At 40.6% G+C, this 17,402-nt stretch overlaps 2 protein-coding genes across 2 annotated transcripts; both read left to right on the top strand.

The window, feature by feature from the left end:
- The first annotated feature begins 472 nt into the window (after positions 1–472).
- On the top strand, positions 473–2,012 carry LOC122725001. Its single transcript, XM_043961397.1, has 3 exons — positions 473–758; positions 841–1,225; positions 1,310–2,012. Exons 1-3 carry the CDS (start codon positions 473–475, stop codon positions 2,010–2,012), a joined length of 1,374 nt encoding a protein of 457 aa, XP_043817332.1.
- A 2,110-nt stretch (positions 2,013–4,122) lies between these two features.
- On the top strand, positions 4,123–5,778 carry LOC122725000. The gene is made up of 5 exons (XM_043961396.1): positions 4,123–4,428; positions 4,535–4,654; positions 4,728–4,862; positions 5,131–5,193; positions 5,314–5,778. The coding sequence occupies exons 1-5, from the start codon at positions 4,123–4,125 to the stop codon at positions 5,776–5,778; spliced, it is 1,089 nt and encodes a 362-aa protein (XP_043817331.1).
- The last annotated feature ends 11,624 nt before the right edge of the window (positions 5,779–17,402 follow it).

The following is a 17,402-nucleotide window of genomic DNA, read 5'->3' as shown; positions in this document are numbered from 1 at the left end:
TCCTGGTTTTGTAGTGACAAAAGTTTAATCAAATGGACACAAGGTATATTGAACTTTGTAGATTTTCCTAGTCTGGTTGAGTTGAAGGGAGCTTCTCTTTGTCTTCGTCAACTTTCAAATTGATAGTCATTTTCTTTGGTTGGATGAATTAATTGATATAGTCATCCTTCAATAACTTAGATTGTGATTGAAATTCAATATGCAAAAATGATCCGCCCATGACACAAAAATAAACCATATATAGCAGAACCACCACAGATCTCCCAATTAGATCAATAACTCTTAGCTTCTGTTTCACTCCTTTAAAAAAGGCTTCTCCTTTCTCATTTTCTTAGCAGATTTCCGGATGAAATTATTTTTTTTTTCAAATTATATTACTTAAATACAAGTACATATCAATTTAGTTCTTTTTAGATGAGGATGTCGTTTTGACCGTTATGACCAACTCTTTTCTAGGTACAATAGGTACAATATGCATTCTGATAGAGGTTGGATGTATGCAAGACTAAAAGATGGTCTACTAAATCCTTTATTCCTTGAAGGATTAAATGAATTCATATCAGCTGCCAAACAGTTTCCAGACTGTTTGAATGGAGAACTAATTAGGTGTCCATGTAATCGATTTAAGTGCCAAAATCGCAGTTTTGAAGATGAGAATACAGTTAGGTTTCATCTAATGAAATATGGGTTTGTTAGAGACTATTATGTATGGTATTTGCATGGCGAAATTCAAAACTACAATGTGATCCATAAAAGAAGTAATGATTTGACTGACAACACTTTGCAATGTGGAATATCAACATGGTGAGTTCTCTAATGCTTATGAGCAACTAGTTGCAGATGCAGCAGAGCCTAGTTTCTCCCCATCAATAAGTAATGAGCCTTCAAACCAATCTATTCAAAGATTGTATGACATGTTGGCAGCTGCTAATCAGGAATTGTGGCCAGGTTGTGAAAATCATTTGCAACTGTCAGCTGTGGCAAGGATATTGAATATCAAATCTGAACATCATTTGTCTGAACGTTGCTTTGACAATATTTGTCAATTCATCAAAGAAATTTTACCTATTGATAATTTATTTACTGATAATTTCTACTCTACAAAGAAATTACTTGAAGGCTTGGGATTACCAATTCAGAAGATTCATAGTTGCTTAAATGATTGTATGATTTATTGGGGTGAGGATAATGAATTGCTCAGGTGTAAGGTGTGTGATCATCCGAGGTACAAATGATTGCGAGATGGCCAGAGCTCTAGTAAAACCCAAGTTGCTTATAGTAAAATGTATTACATGCCAATCACACCTAGACTACAAAGGTTGTACGCATCTAATGCTACAGCTAAGGATATGACTTGGCATGCCACTCATGGGACTGATGATGATTTAATGCATCATCCATCTGATTCGAATGCATGGAAAGCTTTTGATAACAATTGGCCTCATTTCAGTGCTGAGAAACGTAATGTCCGTCTAGGACTGTGTACCGATGGTTTTCAACCCTTTGGACAATCTGGTCAGCAATATTCATCATGGCCCGTCATATTGACACCGTACAAATTACCTCCATGGTTATGCATGAAAGGTGAGTATATGTTTCTCACTATACTTGTCCCAGGGCCTAGAAATCCAAAAGATAAGTTGGATGTGTACTTGCAACTCCTAGTAACTAAGCTGAAAGATTTATGGGAGAATGGAGTTGAAACATATGATGCATTCAATAAAGAAAATTTCAACTTGCGAGCTGCTTTAATGTGGACTATAAGTGATTTTCCTGCTTATGCAATGTTATCTGGATGGAGCACTGCAGGACGGACCGCTTGTCCTTATTGCATGGAAGATAGTGATGCGTTCACATTGACAAGAGGAGGTAAGCAATCATGGTTTGATAATCATCGTAAATTTTTACCTCCTAGCCATTCTTTTAGAAGAAACAAAACATCTTTTAGGAAGAATGTATCTGTTACTAAGAAAGCTAAACCACCAATTTTCGGTGAAGAATTACTGAAATAGATTGACGAATTGGGGTTTAAGAGAGTTATAGATGAAGATGCAGCTGAAATAAATTCCCGTCTATCAAAGTAATGCGGTTGGCGAAAAAAAAGTATCTTTTGGGATTTACCGTATTTGAAAAGTAATTTAATTCGGCACAATCTTGATGTAATGCACATTGAGAAAAATTTCTTTGAAAATATAATTAACACTATAATGAGTGTTGAGGGAAAGACAAAGGATAATGCTAAGTCAAGGGTGGACCTCAATGTGATCTGCGTTCGGCCAGAGTTGGAAATGGATCAAGTCACTGGGAGATATCCCAAAACTTGTTATACTCTAGATAAGCAAAGTAAGCAAGTGTTATGTGATTGGCTGAAAAATCTCAAGTTTCCCGATGGATATGTTTCCAATATGGGGCGATGTATTGATATGAAGAAGCTGAAGATGTTTGGGATGAAGAGTCATGACTGTCATGTTTTCATGCAGCGGATTATGCCAATTGCATTTCGTGAGTTGCTTCCTTTAAATGTTTGGCAGCCCTTAACAGAGTTGAGTAATTTTTTTAGGGAATTAACATCTACCGCAATAAGTGAGAGTAATATGTTGCAGTTGCATGGTGAAATTCCTTTGATCATATGTAAGTTTGAGCGTGTTTTCCCTCCAAACTTCTTTGATTGTATGGAACACCTCCCCGTCCATCTAGCATATGAAGCATGGCTAGCAGGTCCAGTGCAATATCGGTGGATGTATCCTTTTGAACGGTAAGTTCTTTTAATTTCACTTTAATTAAGTTATTTAATAATGTTTACTAATGTTGGTCATATATTTTATAGATATCTGCGACGGCTTAAGAATAATATCAAAAATAAAGTTAGAGTCGAGGGATCAATATGTAATGCGCACCTAGTAGAAGAAGCAACTTCATTTTGTGCGCATTACTTTGAGCCGTATATCCAAACTAGACATCGAAAAGTGCCAAGGAATGTTGACATTTCAGAAAGTAATGAAAATTATGAAGGTAATCTATCAATTTTCATGCAGTCCGGTCGACCAATAGGAAAAGGGACAACCAGATACCTTATGGAGGATGAGTATAAAGCAGCACAAATGTACATATTATTAAATTGTCCAGAAGTGAAATCCTACATTGAGTAAGTTATCGTAAATAAGTAATTTATATATTATTTTTTAAATTACTTTATCTAATTAAGTTGAGGTTTTTCCAGCATTTACATTGATCAACTGCACTCAAAAGATTCGTTAATCAATGATTCTCAGATTGACATCAAATTGGAGAGTGAATTTGCTATATGGTTCAACAACTTTGCTCATGATTCGTGCAGCAATATATCCAACAAGTTTATCATATCGCTTGCAAAGGGACCATTACGAAGTGTGACATCATACAATGGATATAAGTTTCAATCAAAGTCATACTGTGCAAGTAGAGCAACTATGAACAGTGGGGTGTGTATTAAGGGGTCAAATTACAGTAGCGAAGAGAGCAATTACTATGGACAATTGCTTGAAGTTATACGTTTGGAGTATCCAGGTCTTCCAATCCAGCGAGTTGTACTTTTTAAATGCAATTGGTTTGACCCCACTCCAAATGTAGGCACAAAGGTCCATAGTAAATATAAACTTATCGATGTAAATCATAAACGATCATTTAATAGATACGAGCCTTTTGTGCTGGGAGTACAAGCAATACAAGTGATATACACACCATATCCTAGCCTAAAGCGAGATAAAATTGAATGGTGGGCTACTGTAAAAGTTAAAGCACGTTCTGTAATTCAACTTCCAACACAAGAAAATACACAACCTGCTGAAGAACTATTTCAACAAGATGAAATGGAACACACTGCCATTATTAGAGAAATTGATGATTCAATACAACAATTAAATGATCCAACTGGTGATGTTATTGAAATTGATGATGGTGAAGAAAATGATGAAGATGAAACTATAATAGCAACAAAAGCAGATGATGATGATGATGATAATAATAATGATGACTTAGATGTAGATAGTGAATAGAAGGTATAACATAATTGATATCTATTTTTACTCTCAGTTATTAAATATGTTAACTATATGTGATTTGTTTAATGTAAATTTGTATAGGATGAGAGGACGAGGACGAGGACGTGGATCTTCATCACGGGGTCGAGGAGACCATGGCAGGGGTAGTGTCCACACAAGTGAATCAGAAAATGTCAATCAAGATTTGGTACAAGACACTGCTTTGATTCCTAGACCACCCCAGAGTGAGAGATCCACACGGGGTGCTGCATCATCCACTCCTGCTTTAGTTCACACATTTGCTACTGCCTCAACTTCCATAGGTTTGCCACCTATTGCATCTATTCCTACATCTGCATCTGCTTCTGGTAGTTGTGGACCTACAGGACACAGACCATATATTTCCTTGGTAAACTCAGTGTGAGTAAAATTTATAAGTATTTGTAACTATGCACATCATTTTTATGCTTATTTCAAAATAATTATTTTGTCAATTATTCCTTTACAACATGCAGCCTTCTGATCCGATTGCTAGGCGGATTACCTTGATCTTCAAGGAAAAGTTAGTAGCAGATGGCTTTTGTTGGAAAAATGTACTAGAAGAGGTTAAAGAATTCTATTGGCAAGAATTTAAGGTAATACAAATTTTACAGTACATGTGATTATTTTTACTATGCATTATTTGTCACTAAATGCGAGTAATTACAGAAATACTTCTTATGGGAGAAGGCAATAGAGCAACTTATGAAGATAGCTTGGAGGAAAAAAGCTGTTGAGCGGTATCGTAGCCTTATGTGTAGCGTAAGGAATGGGAAGGAGAAGAGGCTATCACTGACAGAAGGAGTAATAGATGCATGGCAATCCGCTTGGAGAGCAACTGAGTATAAAGAGAAATGCAAAAAATTCTCAAATAACAGAAAGAGTGAAACAGATGGGTAAGGCACTGGCCCATCAAGATATTGTGGAGGATCCATATCTCAGTATAGGCATCAACAACAGATGGTGTATATTATTTATTTTCACTTAAATTTTTTCAAATACTTTAAATTTTATCCAATTTGTTGTGAATTTATATTGAAGCATGTTATTACTATTTATATTTTACTTGCAGCGCGAAAGACTAGGCAGAGATCCTCTACCTCATGAGTTATTGAGGCTACTCATAAGAAGAAGGGTACCTCAGAGTTTGTTGATGCACGCTCAAAGGCCATTCATGTGAGAAATTAAATAAATTTATAGTAAATTATTTGATTTGTAGTTTATACTGTTATATCACATGGTTTTTTTTTTTAAGGACCGCTTTCTGACTTTGAAAGAGCAAGCATCACAAACAGATAATGATAGTAGTCAGGCATCCCGCATTGATGAGGCTCAGTTATACTTTGAGGCAGTAGGTGGAGAGAAAAAAAGAAGGGTGTACGGTCTTGGATCACAGGCTTTAGTTTTCTTCCCAAACAAGACTTCTGCTAGTACATCCTTCACATCAGCTCAGCAAAATCAGGATCTTCAAGATGAAATGGCTGATCTCAGACGCAAGCTACAGGAGCATGAGGATAATGAACAAGTATTACGTGAGCAAAATGTGCAGATTACCTCTGAGCTCTCACAGGTGAAGGATTTACTTATGCAGCTTGTGAGTCAAAGGCAAGGCAACCAGCCTTCAGCTCCCGATGAGGGAACTTCTTCACAGCCTCCTGATCAAGCAGATGAAGCTAATGATGAAGACGAGGACGAGGACGAGAACACTACACATTTATAGTTTCTTTTTTCATTAAACATATGTACTAGGATAATAAATAATTTGTTAATTTTTTTAGTTTAAAATTACACAACTTGATGCTTGGATATATGTTTGATTTGATTTACATAATATATGATATTGGATTTGAGTTCATTCATGATATGTATGACATTTGATTTTTACATTTTGTTATTGAGATAAGATGTAATAGGTGAGTGTATTTACATGTTAAATTGTCTGATTAGATTATATAATTTATAATATTTTATTGTAATTTTATAAATAGTAACGGATTAAGTTGTTACTGATCTGTTAAAAATAGTAACGGATTAATAACGGAAAAATCTGTTATTACCTTTTCACAATTAGTAATGGATTTCTATAACAGAAAAATCCATTACTAAAAAAATTCATTATTAAAATCAACTAAAAGGAAACTAAATTTAGTAACGGATTTTCCGTTACAAATCCGTTACTAATTTAGTAACGGATTAGAAAATCCGTTACTAATTTAGTAACGGATTAGAAAATCCGTTACTAATGTATTAGTAACGAGGTTCACTGTAACGGAAAATTTTCGTTACAAAATAGTTTTAGTAACGGATTTTTAATAATTAGTAATGGAAATTTCCGTTACTAATCCGATAAATTTTTATAGTGGAGTAGGAGGAAAAGAATGAGATAATTTGGTCTTTTGCTATATTTTTAACGGTAGAAATAAACAGAAGGACTATTTTATTGACGGAGAGAAAAGATAAGAACGTTTTAATGGCAATATTCAGAGACTAAATTGTAAATCTCTCTTATTTTTATCGCTCTCCATTTAAAATAAAATAATTTATATGAGTTTAATTTAATAAATATAAAAAAATTATTAAATTATGTAATTCATTTATTTTTTTTAATGATATATCAAACGAAGTTCAATTTTTTTTTTTTTTTAGGGCTAGAATCCCTGAAGAGATAGCACAAACAAAGGCATTTATCCTGAGGCACAAAACTGAACACTTGTACAAAGAATTGCCCCTAAGTTTCATCCAGTAATGAAATGTCATTTTACCTCACCTTATAAAATATGCCAGCATGGGAAAATACTAGATTTAGAGATTCTTCCAATTCGTTACCTATCTGCGGTGTGATTCACAGCCAACTGCCAACATGCTTGCTCACAATCGAATCAACAGGACATGTGAGCCGCTTCAAGTGAAACCCATGTAGAAACGTAACTAATTTAGGCATTTCCTTACGATTATTAAGAAAGGTGTTCCAAGGGAAATTGTGAGAAGTGCACAAAGTTCCATTATGTTGTAAGGATAGGAGGGAGCACTACAAGAATCCAACGGATCACTAACGGACTTCACCAACGGATTGAAGTCCGTTAGTGATACTAACGGATTCACCAACGGATTGAAGTCCGTTAGTGATACTGACGGTTAATTCTAACGGAAAATTTTAATCGTATTGTCTACCAACGGATGGAACCATCCGTTAGAAATCCGTTAGTGAAATATTAACGGACACTTTTCCCGTTAGAAATCCGTAAGTGAATTTTTGGAGCCAAATACAAAGACCTAAATGAAATCCCTAAATCCTTTGCTTGTAAAATCAAAATCAAAATCACTATGAAATCTAAACTTGCCTCTAACTTCTCGGTCGTTCACTGTCGCCGGCATCCATCGTCCGGCGCCATCAACAGTTCGCCGCCATCCACCGTCGACAAGTGCGCCCTTTCTCGGCATCACTGTCCACGTGCTCACTGAAATTTGAACTTGCGTCCAATGGAACGGTCGTTCACTGCCGCAGGCATCCAACGTCCGCCGCCATCAAAGGTTCGCCGCCATCTATTTCAAATTTCCCACTCCACGATTTCAAATTTCCTCGAGAAAACTTGTTCTTTATTGGAAAACTATTTGCTTCGATTTCTTTATCTATTTCCTCGAGAAATCTGAACCTGCACCAGCTCAAGGAAAACTTTTTTTTTCCAAGAAAAAAGAAAAGCTCATGGAAAAATAGATTGATTGTGGATTTTTGCTATAAAAAAAATGCATGCCCAGGTTGTTGGAAATATTGTAAAGCATGAAGATGGGTATTATTTTTTTTTTTTAATGTCTTATGCGTGCAAGATGGCTGATATTACACAGGAAGGAGTTTCATGTAAGACTTAGAAGAATGCCTCTGAAATTTGCGGCTGCTTTTGCTGTGTTCATTTAAAATATATTTTTGAAACATCTTTGGACTGTAAAAGTAGGGGAATTTTTTTTTCCTGTAGTTTCTGGGACAAAATTCATGGTAAAATGAATTTTAATTTTAATATGTATTTAATTTATGTCAAGAAGATCCTATGTGCATCAGGACCATGCTTATGGTAATCTCCTAAAGCACTTAGTTTTACCTGATGATCTCGGTACCTGTTTTTGCTGCTTCTGCAAATTCTAATGTCATTAGTGAAATATGTTAGATTGTAGTGTGGCAAGATATATCTTGTATTCTTTGGGTGAGATGTGCCATCATAGAATTCAATTCTCAAATATTTCTCAAGGTTGGTATAAAGGCTTTGATATAGAGAAAATTGCTGGTGGATAGATTAATGCCTCTTCAAAATTGTTGAGTGCTTGAGTAAGATATTATTACCATCAAAAGCAAGCAGAAGCAATTCCAAGCAAATGTAGATTAATGTGTTCGTGACCAGAAATTCACCAGTGTGGAAGATTGAGGACGTTGAAGTTATACCAGATAAGAAAGTGAGAATAAGACATGGGATTAGGATGACATGAGGATGGGAAAGGGTAGAGCAGCTCTGGATACTCTTGAAGATGTAGCCCTATACTAAATAGAATAGAGGAAATAGATCCATATTACCAACTAACTATTATGGGATTAGTACTTAAGTTGATATTTGTTGACAGAGTACTAAGTAAATGCAAATATTTTTCAGATACTGCAGATAGTATTTAGTTATGTTGAAATTTGTTGCTACCATAGTAAGTAGAAGCAAATATTTTTCAAATAGTGCAATGTATACTTTTGGGGAACAGATAATGTATAGGAAAAAAAAGAGAGAAAATTCTTTGGTATGACTTCTTATTGTTCATCATTAATTACATGATGCTGACCATCCTACATATAAATTATTTGGTTTAGATTGAGGCATCGGGAAAGCTACATTGCGGAAGATGTTAAGTTTCTGACTTTCTGTTCTCCAGAAGTTACTAATGTTGTTTTCCTGCAGTGGTAGAAGATATATACAGATGAAGACAGCCGCTGCCCTCCATGGACGCAATATATTTCATCCAACCAACTAAAGAGAAGTAATATACATACTTTTGGTTGACTGTCATTCATTCTCTTGTGCTTCTAATCCTGTCCCATTGTAGTAAATAGTAATTAAGGCCTTTGCTTTTCTTGCCTCTTGCTTTTATCACAAAAAAAATCAAAAGTAATAGTATGCTACAGACTAAATTAATTATTTTCTTAAAAGAACAGAAGTATGGAATTTTTCCTTTAAAATTTTGACTAAAAAACTACAGATTTGTATTCTTTTTTTTATGATTTGCATGCTTATACTTTTAGCGAAGCAGTACAAAAGAGTGTGGTTCTATAGTTGAAAATAGATTTTGCATACCCCCATTTGCTTCCCCATAAAAAAGAAAGGAATAAAAAGAAGTAATTGAAGTTAATTTGCTTTGTGGCAATAAGGAGTCCCTGAACTCCATTAGCATAAATATTCTTAGTTTTATATTGAATCATTAGCAGGTCCTCAGGTATTATCCGAGTATTTGACTTATGGAATTATTTTACAATAGCTGGACTTCACACATCTTCATCTCCAGGCAGTTGATTAAAATCTTCAAATAGACCTTTTGGATTGATAAACATGATACCTTAATCTTTATGGCATTTTCTCTCACAATTTTTGCTATGTTTGCATGATAGGATTACAAATGAACTTCATAACTTCATGGATTACATGGTCTGTTTTGATCCATATTTTTCTTCTTGTTCCTTTTTGTCAACCATTTCTGCCCCGCCCTCTCCCACCCCTCTCTTGCTTATTGCTACCTGTTTGAATTTATAGCATTTGGATGAAACTGATATGTTGTGCGTATCCTATAATTCAGGTCTGAGCATTGTGGTTGCTAGGCTACTTTGATCAGCCAAGTTTCAAGTCTGAGCTCGAAACCCAGATTCCTACTACTTTTGGTAAGCTAGCCACTTGAGCCAATGGACATTTAAAAATCTTGTTGTAACGACCCGAAAATCGGACCGCTACCGGCGCTAGGATCCAGGTCGGCTTAAGGCCGCCGGGACCCGTAGCAAGCCTGACATGCAACCTGCAAACCTGATTTAATCCCATACATGATCAACAACATACATAAAAATTTTAAACTTTTCTTTCATTCATACACCAACTCAACCTGTGCATGCACTGTACATAAACATAATCATAATCATGACCCCTCTGTGGGATCTCATCAATGCCCCAATGGGCGATACATCATACGTCGAGTTGGTTTACATAATCATCATAAAACATCTAAGATCATGTATTAAAAGGGATACCTTACACATAAAGTCAAGCACAATCTCTAATCCTCAATATCATTACATGACTAAAACTGTACCTTCACATAACATTAATACATTTATCATGTCCACACTATCTATTACATACACATGACTTCATTACTCTTGCGGACCTCCTGGTCTACCCTGTACCTGCAAACCTGGGGAATTTGGGAGAAGGGTGAGCTACTAGAGCCCAGTGAGCAGAATAATAAAACATTCAAAACATATGCTAATATGGAATGCATCACATCACAGCTAATCACATCAAGGATGAACTTGTCACCAATAGCCCTCTACATGGTCCTACTGTGCCAGAACGTAGAATGGGTCCTGGTCCTTCCCTTACATAGCATAACATAACAGTCCAACTGTGCCAGAACGTAGAATGGGTCCTGGTCTTTCCCTTACATAGTGCCAGCGAACGTAGAATGGGTCCCACTGGTCTTACATTCCGTACCGTACATATCTCATCGTCATATCATAGATCGAGGGCTATGGATCATCCAACATTCATCCACATCAACATTTAAATATGAAATGCAACATATTCGTGAATTCTAATGCAAACAACCTAAATCATCACATGGCATTCATGATGCATGAACATGCTCAAAACTTTACAACTGATTTGCTTTAAAACGTAAAGATTTATTCCACTCACCTCTGGATAGCTCTGACTAGACACTGGAGCAGTTGACTCACTGCTGGGGTCCTCGGGTCCGAACCTACACAGGTGGACTCAAATGAGGGACCAAACAACTAGAACATAACTCTAAAAACATCCCCCAAAAACCCCCTAAAACATCATGAAACAATCATAGGAAAACATGCAAGAAAGGGCTGGACAGGGCACTTTCGGCGGCAGGTTCGGCGGCCGAAAGTCCCTCCAGAGCCGAAAGTCAGGCAGGTTCGGCGGCACCTTCGGCGGCCGAAACTCCCAGACAGAGGCAAAACTCATGCATGTTCGGCGGCACTTTCGGCGGCCGAAACTCCCAGATAGAGACGAAAGTCCTCTTTCGGGGGCAAGCTTCGGCAGCCGAAAGGCTGGCCTCCCATGTAATACCCGGCTCGAGTCCGGCATCGGAATTCTGGTAGTCCGGTGGACTCTTGGGTGTCGGAACCCTCGAGAAGGGTCATACATATGTTTTCTTATGAATTTTGACTTGTTTTAAGGTTTTAAGTATAAAGGAAAATGAGTTTTGAACGAAAAGAGCCAAGGGAGAAAATGGCAAGTTCGGCCGCCGAAGGTGACTTTCGGCCGCCGAACCTTGCATGGTTTCGGATTCACGTTTGGCCGCCGAAGGTGGTCTGGCCAGCCACCTATAAAAGGGCGCCAAGTCGGTGGAAGGATGATATTTTGCTTCCATCTTCAGCCAGAGGTGAGTCCAACACCATCCCTAGTTGACTTTCATGATCTTGCTCAAATCTTGTAAGGTTTTGAAGAGTTTTCATGTGTTTTTGAAGGTTTTGAGAGTTTTGAGCAAAAGAACCAAGTTTTGAAGTTTGGAGAGTTGTGAGGAGATTTTTCCATATCTCCACGTTAGGATCACTTGATCTTTTGTTTGGAAGAGGTAAGTCAAGATCCAGAACCTCTTTGACTGATTTTTGAAGGTTTTATGGGAGTTGTATGGATAGTATGCATGAATAGGGTTTTGGTTGAGGTTTTGCATGATTTTGTGTTTAAGCATGTTTCAGTGTTGTTTGATATGTTTCTTGGGGTTATAAGTGAGTTTTAGGCCCTTTTATGCATATTTTATGGTATGTGCTAGTTGGGAGTAGTTGATATGCATGTTGGGTAAGTTTTGGGTTGAGTTTTGCATGAAGCAGAGCATGGCTCTGCCCATTGGGCAAAGTCAGGTTCGGCTGCCGAAGGAAGGTTCGGCCGCCGAACCCCTTGTGGAGGCAGTTTCGGCTGCCAAAGCTTGCCCCCGAAGGCTAGGCTTTCGGTTGAGAAAAGGAGCTTTCGGCCGCCGAAAGAGGGAGTTCGGCCACCGAAAGTGCTTGAGTTTCATCTCTGGACGAGACCTTTGGCCGCCGAAGGTGCCGCCGAACATGCATGAGTTTCGTCTCTGGAGAGGGGTTTCGGCCGGCGAACCTGCAGCCAAAAGTGCCCTGTCCAGCTTTCTATTGCATGTTTTTATGTGATTGTTTGGGGATCTTTTAGAGGGTTTTTGGAGAGTTTATTAGAGATGTTCTTGAGTTAGTTGGTCCCTCATTTGAGTCCACCTGTGTAGGTACGGACCACAGGAACCCCAGAGAGCAGCAGTGAGCACTATGTAAAAACCTGCAGAGTCAGCCAGAGGTGAGTGGAACTTCTACTTTTTAAAATGCTTTTAGCATGCTTCATGCATCATGATGATTATAGTAGGTTGATTGCACTAGTGTCACGAATATGGCGCATTGCATTGCATCATACGATGTATATGATGAGATGGATAGACCAAGGCGACCCCAATAGCCCTAGTTTTGTGTAAGACCTGGCCGGGCCAAGCAGCCTTCTGTAGGTAAGACCTGGCTAGGCCAGGCAGCAGATTATCGTAAGACCTGGCTGGGCCAGGCAGCAGATTATCGTAAGACCTGGCTGGGCCAGGCGAGCAGAGTTTGTAAGACCTGGCCGGGCCAGGCAACTTGAGGTTGTAAGACCTGGCTAGGCCAGGCATCCTCCCAGTGTTTGTGCTGTGATGTCTGTCCTTGAGATGGTGGTCATGTCTGTCTTTGAGATGAAATGTTTGTGCTGTGATGCATTCCATGAGATCATATTTTAATACCATGTTTTATAGTTCTACTCATTGGGCTTGTATAGCTCATCCCTCTCCCCTAACCCCAGTTGTGCAGGTTCAGAGTCCAGAGGGAGTCCAGCAGGGTATGGAAGAAGAAGAGTGCTGTAATAGCTAGTGTGGACATGTAATGGAAAGAGATAGTGTACAGTGTATAGACTAGTGCTTGACTTATAAGAGTTGTTATCCCTTTGTGTATGTACATGATCAGTTTATGTTTACATATTTTCCTTGTATGTTTATGAGAAAACCAGGGTTAACAGTATGAGTTTTATCCGCCTAGAGCAATGAGGAGCTCTAATAGGGATTGTGATAGAACAGAGATAGTGCATGCACAGGTTAAGCCTTGGACTGAAGAAACTTTTATGTTTTTACAGAAAATGTATGATCATGTATGGGATGTCATAGGTACACAGACAGTATAGCAGGCTTACTACGGGTCCCGACGACCTTAAGTCGATCTGGATCCTAGTGCCGGTAGCAGTTCGGTTTCCGGGCTGTTACAGATTGGTATTAGAGCCCTAGGTTCACATGATCGGACCTATAGAGATAGAGTTGGGCTCATAGAGGTTTAGTTGGTCAAGCACAATAGGAAAACATGTCCACTAGGATAGGATGAGTCCTGTCTTTAGGATGCTGTGGAATGCCATGATTTATGCATGTGCATTATTTCTATGTGATGTGTGCTTATGTGCTCTGTTATGTGTTGTTTTCCAGAGAGTTAAGATGCGAGGAACTCGTCGATCTACAAGATTGACTGGAGTCCCACCTGAAAGTGAGGGTATAGCTGCTCGTCCACCTGCATTGCCAAGGGCAAGATCTCATAGGTCAAGCAGGGAAGGAACGTCACAAGACCCTAGAAGGTCTTCTGACGAGAGCAGAAGAGGAGTAGGCAGAGGGGGAAGGTCAGAAGAGGAAAGAGTTGCTGTGGAGGGTGATCAGAGTAGAGATGAAAGCATGGGTGTAGGAAGGTCAGAAGAAGGCATGGGGGAGTCCCAGGGAGGCGCACAGGCCTCGGGGTTTGGCTATCCACCCTTTCCACAGGGCCCAGGGTATCCGATGGGAGGCACGTCGGATTACTCCAGCTTCGCCCCATATCCACCCTATATGCCATATATGCCCTATCCTTCCTTCTATCCACCATATCACATGTATCCACCCCCACCTTTTCATCCAAGTCCAGCACAGCCTGAAGCAAGAGAAACAGTACCTCCACCACCACCACCTGAACCAGTAGCCCATGTTGCGGAAGCACAACAACCCAGTTCTTCAGGGGGAAACAAAGTGAAGATGACGGAGTATTTAAAGTTGGATGCTCCTAAATTAACACGCGAGATGATCCCTTTGAGTATCTCAGTGCAGTCAGAATGATAACAAGTGAGTTGGGAGCAGAGGATAGCAGAGCCATTGAGATGGCAGGGTTCACATTAAAGTGCAAGAAAGCCAAAGACTGGTTCAAGAATTATGTGGACCCTAGACTTGACAGTATGACATGGGAAGAGTTCGCCAACGAATTTGCTGGGTGGGCTTTTCCTGACAGTTCCAGGGAGCTTAAGGTAGTAGAGTTTGAGCAGTTGAGACAGATCGACGAGATGAGCGTGGATGAATACACATATAAGTTCCTGGAATTGTTACCATACGTGGGTCAGGCGTATGATTCGGATCAGAAGAAAGCAAAGAGGTATGCCGCGAGGCTACACCCTAGGTATTTCTCCTTGATCCTCCACGCAGAGAAAGAGAGTTTCCACTCGATTGTGGATGTTGCTAGAAAGATGGAGGCCAGTGCCGTAATCTAGGGAGTAGTCAAGCAACCAAAGGCATAGTCTTTTGGTGCTAAACCAGTTTCCTCCTCACAGAGTACAAGAAGTGTGAGCAAGAAGAGATGGGATAAACTCAGAGGAAAAAAGGGGCAAGTTCTGGAGCAGGATTAAGTCGGGTCTGGGAATGAGTAGTGGCTCCAGCTCTGGCGCAGATGTTCCAGTGTGCAAGAGGTGTGGAAGACAGCACAGAGGAGCGTGTCAGTTGGGATCTACAGCCTGCTATAGATGTGGGCAGGAGGGACATTATGCACGGGAATGTCCTCAGGCAACTTTGGTTCCACCATCCCAGCAGATGACCTCAGGCAGTGTAGCACAGCCAGCAGCTTCAGCCGTACCACCAAGCAGTGGCAGAGGTAGAGGAAGAGGGGCAGCCTCTTCATCAGGGATGGGTTCCCGAGGTGCAGGTCCGTCAGCCCCAGCACCGATTTTCACCATGACTCAGCAGGAGGCAGACACTTCGAACACAGTGGTGCCAGGTAATCTCCTCATTGGGTGTTCAGAGGTCTATGCTTTGATGGACCCCGGTGCTTCTCACTCTTTCATTTCTTCTAGAGCCGCAGAGCGATTGGGTCTGATAGTCTCCGAGTTAGAGTGTCCTCTGTGGGTTAGTGGACCCAAATGTGATCCATCTTTGGCAGAGTCAGTCTGTCGGTTCAGTCCAGTGTGCATAGAGAGTAGATACCTTCCAGCTGACCTTGTGGTTCTAGAGTTGACAGATTTTGATGTCATTCTAGGGATGGACTGGTTATCTATGTATGTAACGACCCGGAAATCCGACCCGTTACCGGCGCTAGGATCCAGATCGGCTTAAGGCCGCCGGGACCCGTAGCAAGCCTACATACCTCCTGTAAACCTGTGGAATCCCATACATAACAACATATACATGATCTGTAAAAATTTTTCTTTTCTCTTATCCAAGCAAAACCTGTGCATGCACAAAATCATACATAAACCCCACACTGGAGTCCTCATCAAATACTCCAATGGGGTATCATCATCATACATATCAGCTTGGATAATCATGGTCATTAACATCATTACTCATTAAACATTCTGTACATAATGGGGATTCACACACCTCTAGGTCAAGCACTACTATAATCCTCAATACATCATCAAATCATTCATTACATTACATTACATGGTCATAAATACTCATTACATCATGTTCATGTCCACTACTATCTATCACAACATACATGACTTAACTTCACTCTAGCCGACTTCCTGATCTATCCTGTACCTGCAACTCTGGGGATAAAGGGAGTGGGGTGAGCTACTAGAGCCCAGTGAGCAGAATAATAAAACATCAATTTAAATCATGCTTTCATGTATGCGCCATAACACAAACATTTCACAACAAGGATGAACTTGTCACCATTTAGCCCCTATCTTTCTTACTTATACATGCCGGGGGCGTAGAGCCGTAGCAGGCACACCCGGACTTCCATAATCTATCATAGTGCCAGGGGCGTAGAGCCGTTGTAACAGCCCGGACGTGAACCCCGGCACTGTTACCGCTCACAGCCCGAGACCTTCCTCTGGGCCCAGCCACTGTGAGCAGCTCTTAACATCCCTTCACCCTCACGGGTTCCAGGCAGGATTTGTCCCTCGGGGGAGCCATTACGGCCCGCCCTAGCCCGAGTGGATTTGGCCCAATTCCTTCCTCTGGGAATTAGGTCGCCTCCCCCACTGCTCGAACCCTTGACCTCCCACTTTAAGGGAATAGTCTGGTGAGAGTGAGTACCAGTTGTTCCATGTAACAGCCCGGACGTGAACCCCGGCACTGTTACCGCTCACAGCCCGAGACCTTCCTCTGGGCCCAGCCACTGTGAGCAGCTCTTAACATCCCTTCACCCTCACGGGTTCCAGGCAGGATTTGTCCCTCGGGGGAGCCATTACGGCCCGCCCTAGCCCGAGTGGATTTGGCCCAATTCCTTCCTCTGGGAATTAGGTCGCCTCCCCCACTGCTCGAACCCTTGACCTCCCACTTTAAGGGAATAGTCTGGTGAGAGTGAGTACCAGTTGTTCCATTGGAACAATTGGTACTCACTCTCACCAGACTATTCCCTTAAAGTGGGAGGTCAAGGGTTCGAGCAGTGGGGGAGGCGACCTAATTCCCAGAGGAAGGAATTGGGCCAAATCCACTCGGGCTAGGGCGGGCCGTAATGGCTCCCCCGAGGGACAAATCCTGCCTGGAACCCGTGAGGGTGAAGGGATGTTAAGAGCTGCTCACAGTGGCTGGGCCCAGAGGAAGGTCTCGGGCTGTGAGCGGTAACAGTGCCGGGGTTCACGTCCGGGCATTGGAACAATTGGTACTCACTCTCACCAGACTATTCCCTTAAAGTGGGAGGTCAAGGGTTCGAGCAGTGGGGGAGGCGACCTAATTCCCAGAGGAAGGAATTGGGCCAAATCCACTCGGGCTAGGGCGGGCCGTAATGGCTCCCCCGAGGGACAAATCCTGCCTGGAACCCGTGAG

This window comes from Manihot esculenta, chromosome 11 (assembly GCF_001659605.2).
Source record: "Manihot esculenta cultivar AM560-2 chromosome 11, M.esculenta_v8, whole genome shotgun sequence".
NCBI classification, from domain to species: Eukaryota; Viridiplantae; Streptophyta; class Magnoliopsida; order Malpighiales; family Euphorbiaceae; genus Manihot; species Manihot esculenta.
The sequence above is the reverse complement of the archived record's forward strand: the minus strand, read 5'-3'. Positions and strand labels throughout refer to the sequence as shown.